This window comes from Nicotiana attenuata, unplaced genomic scaffold (genome assembly GCF_001879085.1).
Source record: "Nicotiana attenuata strain UT unplaced genomic scaffold, NIATTr2, whole genome shotgun sequence".
In the NCBI taxonomy this organism is placed as follows: domain Eukaryota; kingdom Viridiplantae; phylum Streptophyta; class Magnoliopsida; order Solanales; family Solanaceae; genus Nicotiana; species Nicotiana attenuata.
Window position 1 is genome coordinate 332,218 of NW_017670526.1, and position 8,396 is coordinate 340,613.

Genomic DNA, 8,396 nt, shown 5'->3' on the forward strand with positions numbered 1-8,396 from the left:
CTTTTGAAGAACTTGCAACACGAGCGCACGACATGGAGTTAAGCATCGCAAGTCATGGAAAGACATCTCCATTTGTTGATCAAAAGGAGTTCAAGAAAAATGTTGCATCAAAGAACCAAACCAAAGAATCAATGGCGGTGAAAGCAACTTCTGTGAAGGTCACTACTAAGCAAAAAGTGAAGGAGGATAAGACCCCGAGTCAATATCCCAAAGAGGAGAAGCGTCGTCCCACCTTGAAGGAATTAGAGGCGAAGGTTTATCCATTTCCAGATTCAGACGTACCCACAATCCTTGATGAACTGCTGGACAAGAAAGTCATCAATCTCCCTGAATCAAAAAGGCCAGAGGAAATTGGCGAAGTTGGCGATCCGAAATACTGCAAGTTTCATCGTGTCATTAGCCACCCTACAGAGAAATGCTTCGTCTTGAAGGAGAAAATCATGGCTCTTGTAAGTGAAGGAAAAATCATCATAGACATGGATGAAACAGCAGAAGAAAATCATGCAAGTATCGCGCTGAAGGAAAAGAAGTGTTCAAAGTTGCACAACGTGTCAAGCACTGCCTTCTTACAATTTAGAAGTTTCGAGCCCGCTGAAGTTGATCTTCCTTGGAAAACTCTTGAAGGTTCACTAGATCTAGACAATCACTCCAAAGACAAAGACGATGAGGGATGGATTCTGGTCACTCACAAGAAGCGAAAACATCAGGCAGTTTTGAGGCTACGAATTCCTAATTCAAGAGCGATGATGAGCAATGCAGATAGGCTATAATCACCAAGAAATATCAAATCTTCTATTAGAAAGAAGATTAACAATGCCTTATCGCTGAAGTTCCGAAAGCCCATCACATTGCATGAATTCTTTCCAGGAAAATTCCTTCATAGAGGTCACGTTGGTGCAACTCATGTAGTTTCTAGTACTCATGTAACAACGGAAAGCAATGATGAGTCTGTTCCAATGAAAACACAAGAACATCATGATAACGGGAAAGTTGTCACATGTTGTGCAACAATTTCATTCACAGATGATGATTTGCTGATGGGGTGTAAGCCACATAACAGACCTTTGCTTGTTGTAGGGTCCATTCAGGAACAACATCTCAATCGCATACTTGTTGATGATGGTTCGGCTGTCAACATCATGCCAAAGATGGTGCTAATAAAGCTTGGGATCTCTATCGATGAGCTATCCAAAAGTAACCTAACCATCCAAGGTTTCAACCAAGGAGGACAACGAGCCATAGGTATGATCCGCATGGTATTATCCATTGATGATATGAAGTCAAACACCCTGATTCACGTCATAGATGCTAAAACATCATACAACCTATTGCTTGGACGTCCTTGGATTCATGAGAATGGAGTGGTATCGTCTACTTTGCATCAATGTCTGAAGTACAGAAGAGATGGTGAGATAGTCAAAATTGATGTAGACATCAAGCCTTTCACTGAGACAGAGTCATACTTTGCAGATGCAAAATTCTACCTAGATTCTTGTGAACCGAGTGTGGAGAAACCATCATCAGTCGATGAAGCTGATGTCAAGTCAAAAGAAGAAAATGAGGCTCAATGGACTACCACCAAGCTGCCTAAGAAGAAAATTGAAGAAGTCTCCATTGAGCTGTCATCATCTCAAGGTGACATACAGACAAAGACTGATAAGGAGCATCTAGTTTTTCGCTATGTTCCGCGTGAGCGTCGAAAGAAAGGGCAACCTTTGCTACACGAATGTACTTCAAAGAAGCAAATGAGTCACAAAGATATCCAACATTTGAAGGAGCATATGACTATTCCAGTTGCGCAAATCCCATACGTGACTTTTGAGTCTACTAAAGGCAATCTCCAAGCTGATAAAATAAAAGAGCACTATGATCGTAAGGCCTTCATACTGCTTGAAAAGTCTGGTTATGACTTCTCCAATCCATCACAACTAGGAGAAGTCGAAGACGAAGTCACTGGTGAAAAGATTCATGGGCTCAATGAGTCCCAAATGAAGTTGAGAAAGCAAGGGCACTACGTTGCCACTCCAAAGTTTGGGTTGGAGTTTAGTTTGGCAGAGCCTCTTCGAATTTCATCAAAGAGAAGCAAAAGAGATAGCTTCATCACAATACACCTCGATAGAGGAGATGAAGGAAGTTAAGGGGCAAGCAAATAAAACAACGGGCTTCAGTATATGATCGCGTTAGAGGCTCAACCGCTTCGGTCTTGGTGTTTGAAAGGCTAAGTCACAAAGGTGAACGTGTATCTTCCAAACATCTAAAAGAAGTTTCCACTACCTCAAAGACCTCTGTCTTTTGTCGCCTAGGGACCACAAGGAAGTCGCCATCTGGAAAGATACTGTCAAAACATAAGGAGCAAGTCCACGAGGAGCGGGATCATTTTGAAGTTGTTGCTGACAAAGAAATCTGTAGTGCTTTCCCATCACGTATGAAGAGGAAGTCTATTTTGTCAATATCCACGAATGGTCCACTGAAGGTGCAAAGGAGAACCATTGTTTACACTTGCCATCCTCGTAAAGAAGCAGAGAAAGAGAACGAAGCCATGCCGACCATCCAAGAAAGTCAAAGAGAAAAGTCAGACTTTGTGGAAACAACCTATCACATCACCGTGGAAGATAGCCCATGCCTTGACGTTGATGATGAAGTCCACGAGGCTCCCCCTCAACTTGAAGATGGTGGTCAATCAACCGTGGATGAGCTTAAGGAACTCTATTTAGGCACTCCGAAAGATCCACGCCCAACCTTTATTAGTGCGTTTCTTACGCCTTAGGAGGAGGAGGAATACTCCAAGTTGTTGACCGAGTACAAAGATGTCTTCGCTTGGTCGTATAAAGAAATTCCTGGTCTTAGTCCTAAGGTAGCTGTTCATCATTTAGGGATCAAAAGTGGAGCACGCCCTGTGAAGCAGTCACAATGCATGTTTCGACCCGAGCTTGTGTTCCAAATTAAAGTCGAAGTCAACAAGCTCATCGAGGCGGGATTTATTCGAGAGGTGAAGTACCCATCATGGATATCGAATATTGTACCTGTCAAGAAGAAGAATGGTCAAATACGTGTTTGTGTTGACTTTCGAGACCTAAACAAGGCATGTCCAAAAGATGACTTCCCGCTACCAATTATTGAACTCATGGTTGAAGCTACAACAGGGCATGAAGCTATGTTATTCATGGATGGGTCCTCCGGATACAATCAAACCAGAATGTCTCCAAAGGATGAAGAGTGTACTGCTTTCCGAACTCCAAAAGGGATATATTGCTACAAAGTGATGCCCATCGGTCTGAAGAATGCCGGTGCCACCTACCAACGCGCGATGCAAAACATCTTTGATGACATGCTTCATAAGAGGGTTGAATGCTACGTCGATGACTTGGTGGTGAAGACGAAGAATAGTCGTTATCACCTTGAAGACCTTCGAATTATTTTTGAAAGGTTAAGAAAATTCGACCTGAAGATGAATCCACTCAAGTGTGCATTTGGAGTTACCTCAGGAAAGTTTTTTGTCTTCATTGTGCGTCATCGTGGAATTGAAGTTGATCCTGCAAAGATTGATGCCATTTAGAAAATGTTCAAGCCAAAGAACTTGAGAGAGCTTCGAAGTCTCCAAGGAAACTTAGCATTCATCCGGAGGTTCGTCTCTAACCTAGCCGGACGGTGTCAACCCTTCAATCATCTATTGAGGAAGGATATCACTTTTCATTGGGATCAGTCATGTCAAAATGCTTTTGAAAGCATAAAAAAATACTTGCTAAATCCAACTATGTTAGGGGCGCCAATGCTTGGGAAGCCATTGATACTCTACATCGCGGCACAGGAACGTTCACTTGGAGCACTGCTTGCTCAAGAGAATGAGGAAGGAAAAGAACAAGCCTTGTACTACCTTAGCCGAACTCTGATAGGAGCTGAGATGAACTATACGCCTGTTGAGAAAATATGCTTAGCGTTACTTTATGCGATAAAGAAGCTAAGGCATTATTTTGAAGCATACACCATCAAACTCACCTCTCGAGCAGATCCCGTGAAGTTCGTGATGACTCGACCTGTTCTTTCTGGATGCCTAGCAAGATGGTTCATATTGTTTAACCAATATGAGATTACATACACACCTTAAAAAGCTGTGAAAGGACAAGCACTAGCCAATTTTCTGGCTGATCACCCTCTTCCGGCGGAATGTGAGCTTTTGGATGAGTTTCCAGATGAAGATGATTTGTTCATTGAAGAGTTTCCACCATGGACAATGTTCTTCAATGGATCTGCATGTCGTAACGGTGCGGGGGCAGGTGTTGTGTTGATCTCTCTAGAAAGACATGTCTTGCCATTCTCCTTTGTTTTAGGTGAAACATGCTCCAACAATGCCGCAGAGTACCAAGCTTTGACGTCGGTCTCAAAATGGCACTAGAAATGAAGATTCTACAGTTGGAGATCTACGGCGACTCTAAGCTAATCATCAACCAACTTTTGGGGAGTTACGAGGTAAAGAAGGAAGATCTATTGCCATACCATCAATACGCTTCTGGTTTACTTGAAAAATTCGATCAAGTGTTCTTAAACCACGTCCCAAGAGAAGATAATCGCAAGGCTGATGCTTTGGCTAACTTGGCCACGACTATGGCACTTGGAGAGAATGAGTCAACAAAGGTATATGTGTGTCATCGATGGGTTATTCCTAAACTTTTGGATCTTCAAATCAACGAAATCCATCATACGTCTGTTCGAGTGATTGAAGAAGAAGATTGGAGGCAACCATTGATAGAATACCTTGAACATGCAAAGTTACCTGAAGATCCGCGACAAATAACAGACATCAAGAGAAGGGCACCACAATTCATCTTCTACAAGGGGACAGTATTTCGCTGCTCCTTTGAAGGACTATTCTTGCGATATCTTGACAAAGAAGAAGCCTGCCAAGCGATGGAGGAAGCGCATTCTGGCTCATGTGGAGCACACCAATCGGGTCCAAAGCTCCATTTCCGCATCAAGTGGATGGGCTACTACTGGACGACAATGGTGAAGGATTGCAAGGATAATGCCAAAAGATGCCAAGTGTGTCAATTTCATGCTAACTACATCCATCAACCTCCAGAGCCTCTTCATCCAACTATAGCTTCATGGCCTTTTGATGCATGGGGACTTGACGTTGTTGGATCGCTTCCAAAGTCATCAAAGGGACATATTTACATATTGGCCGCTACAGACTACTTCTCTAGATGGGCCGAAGCTGCTCCACTCAAGGAGGTGAAAAAGGAGACCGTTGTCGATTTTATCAAGTCATATATAATTTTTAGGTACGGCATACCAAGATACATAATCACCGATAATGGAACGTCATTTGACAACAAGCTCATGAAGAGTCTGTGCGAGAAGTTCGGCTTCAAGCAACATAAGTCTTCAATGTATAATGCACCTGCCAACGGCCTTGCTGAAGCTTTTAACAAGACGCTTGGTAACCTTTTGAAGAAAGTTGTTGCAAAGAACAAGAGAGACTGGCATGAGAAAATTGGTGAAGCTTTATGGGCATACCGGACATCCTTCAAAACTTCTACACAAGCAACTCCTTACTCTTTGGTGTATGGCGCAGGAGCAGTCCTTCCGTTGGAGAAACAAATTGCATCGTTGTGGATCACAATCCAAGAAGGGCTCACATCCGAAGAGAATGCTGAACTTCGCCTAGCGGAGTTAGTGGCCTTGGATGAGAAAAGATTAGAAGCACAACAAAAATTGGAGTGCTATCAAGCTCGACTAGCTAGAGCCTTCAACAAGAAAGTGCGGCCACGATCATTCCAAGTGGGAGACTTAGTCCTAGCCGTTCGACGACCCATAATCCTCAACAAACGCATAGGCGACAAGTTTACCTCAAAATGGGATGGGCCATATGTTGCGAAGGAAGCCTATTCAAGCGGCGCATACAAAATTGTCGATAAGGATGGTCTTAGAGTTGGTCCGATCAACGGAAAATTTCTGAAGCAGTACTTCCCATGAAAGTCGCCTACGCTCCTCGACTTACGAGCCTAAATTGCAAGTCATGACGCTCCTTGATGCATGAGCCTAAACTACATGTTGCGACACTCCTGGCCCGCATGAGTCTAAACTGTGTACGGCCCAAAAAAAATAGTCTGCTAGGTTGAAAACCTCGACAGAGGCGGCCTAGGAAAAAAAAAAGAAGTCAGCTAGGTTGAAAACCTTGCGAGAGGCGGCCTAGGAAAAAATTAGGACACAAAAAAAAAAAGAAAAAAAAAACTCACCCCTCTGAACTACGTTATGACTTGATCCTCTTCACTAAGGTACGTAGGCAGCTTAGATTTTTATTCTAAGTTTAGTCACATGAGTCTTAAAAACATAAAAGTTTGGCGTCATCGGATCATTACGTTAATTCTTCCAAGTGTAGAGGCACATATCTATGAGGAAAAGAGACGATTTGCTTTGAAGAATAAAAGATGTTTTATTGCTTCAATAGGACAAAAGTTGATACATCAAAAAATGTAGAGACAAAAGGAATTAGACGTTTTCCTATACAAAAGCCTAAGTCATGAAAATGATCGTAAACTAGGCTTTGTGGCCGACTCGTCTCGAATGCTTCTTCCAAGTCCATATGACGTCTCCACATTTTAATACACTATCCTCAATGCCTCGTATATAAGAAGTCATCTCTCTTGAAAAACCTTCAATCACCACGAGAGCCGCCATTGATAAACTTCAAAACCGTCAACAAATCAAGTGCAACAGTTGGTGAAGGGGTGACTCCGCATCTTGTATGACATCTCAGACTGATATATGGACTCATAGAACTTCTTTGCAAGTCTGCAAAAGAAATAAATAAAGAGATAAGATTTGTGAAGCACAATAGCTAAAGTTACTATATTCAAGACTGTAGAGTCAATTTCAAGAAAACAACAACATTCATAGGACAACTCAGGGAGCATAGAGATGGGAAGCGAGCTCAACGGATGACGAGATCAACTTTGGAAAACTACTGTGGTCCATCCAGAAGATGTTCTACCCCAAAAATTTTATATGTTGTAGATTTGGATGTCTAGTTTCCAGCAGCACAATCCGTTTGCGATTTGGAGGCTCCTAGCTCAAGATACGATTTTTGATGTCGGAACTACACAATCTGAAAGTTACTGCAGCTAGGTGGACTTTGAGAATTTTCTGTTTCCAGCTCGAAAGAAGTTCTGCCACGAAACTAATACGTATTGCATCTCTATGAGTATACTTTCTAATGGCGCAAACGGATCCCAATTTGGAGTCTCCTAACTCGAGATATGAATTTTTCCACCAAAGCGCGCAAAGCTGAAAAGCAATTTCGCGGACAGATGGGTCAAGTTCAGAAAGTTGCTGCGGACAATCTGCTAGGAGTTCTTCTATGATATCTTGAGGATTTCATTATCTCCGAGTCTTCTTTCCAATGGCGCATACGGCTCGTGATTTGGACATTCTAATCTCGAGATATATACGTTTTGATGACAGCATACAGTGATGTAAAGTCAAAATGTCAGATATGTATACCAGCTTCAAAAGTCGAGCTCCAAGCCTCTTTCTTGCCAAGTCGCAAGGCTGAGATGCACCATGTTCTCGCTCGCATGTTGCAAAGTGGGGATATTGCTCGTCGATCAAGCTCGCTTAGGAATACTCTGAATGTCTCCCGTCAAGCTGCAAGAAGGGATGTACCAAGTTGCTGTTGTACTCTCTTGAAAACCTGCAAAAATAAGAAAAGATTTTGGAACCCTTGGTGCCAAAAAGATGAAATTTTTGCAGATACGGTGCGAGTAGCACGACGATCAGCTCGATTAATGGATACCGGTGCCATAGCACGACGTTTCTGCTTTTACAGATACAATGCCAGTAGCACAATGCTTCGATTCGGCATGATGGACATCGAGGCTGACAACGCTATCTTCCAAATCAACATGGGAAACATTATGAAATATAGTTTAATTCATCATGAGGAATGGCAGTGCAGTACGCCTAGTCCTCTCCAATTTGGATGTTGAACGGGAGTCCCCAATGGTCCAAGATCAACAACTTCACATTGCAAAATCGAGCATCTTCTACTAGAGCAAGCGAGCACAACTTGTGAAGGCATCTAAAGCCTTTGCAGTCACATCCTGGTAAGCCTGCAAAAAAAAAAAAAAAAAAAAAAAAAAAAAAAAAAGAGGAAGAGAGATGCGGGAGCCTATGATGCTTAGTGCACGAAACTTTTTGGTGCTCTAGTTGATCTCTAATGAGTTTAGGGGCTGCTCTAGCGTCGTACATCCCTGCTGCGTTGTTGTCCCTGAATACTTTGTCGTCATTAAAAAATTGAGTTAGCAGTTATATCAAGCTTATCATGATCGAGCATATGTCCCCTCCGTGTATTCAATATGGTTGCGGCACGACTCCTATGAGTAACCAATGCGGTTAAG

General features: G+C 42.6%; 1 protein-coding gene and 1 long non-coding RNA gene across 2 annotated transcripts; one reads left to right on the forward strand and one right to left on the reverse strand.

Annotated features, from left to right (window-relative positions):
- The first annotated feature begins 956 nt into the window (after positions 1–956).
- LOC109240565 lies at positions 957–3,556 on the forward strand. Its single transcript, XM_019407219.1, has 3 exons — positions 957–2,133; positions 2,304–2,686; positions 2,768–3,556. Exons 1-3 carry the CDS (start codon positions 957–959, stop codon positions 3,554–3,556), a joined length of 2,349 nt encoding a protein of 782 aa, XP_019262764.1.
- A 2,889-nt stretch (positions 3,557–6,445) lies between these two features.
- LOC109240566 lies at positions 6,446–8,097 on the reverse strand. Its single transcript, XR_002070095.1, has 3 exons — positions 7,958–8,097; positions 7,501–7,690; positions 6,446–6,792 (listed from the first exon to the last, which is right to left on the reverse strand). It is a non-coding gene; the product is annotated as an uncharacterized LOC109240566 (long non-coding RNA).
- Positions 8,098–8,396: the final 299 nt, after the last annotated feature.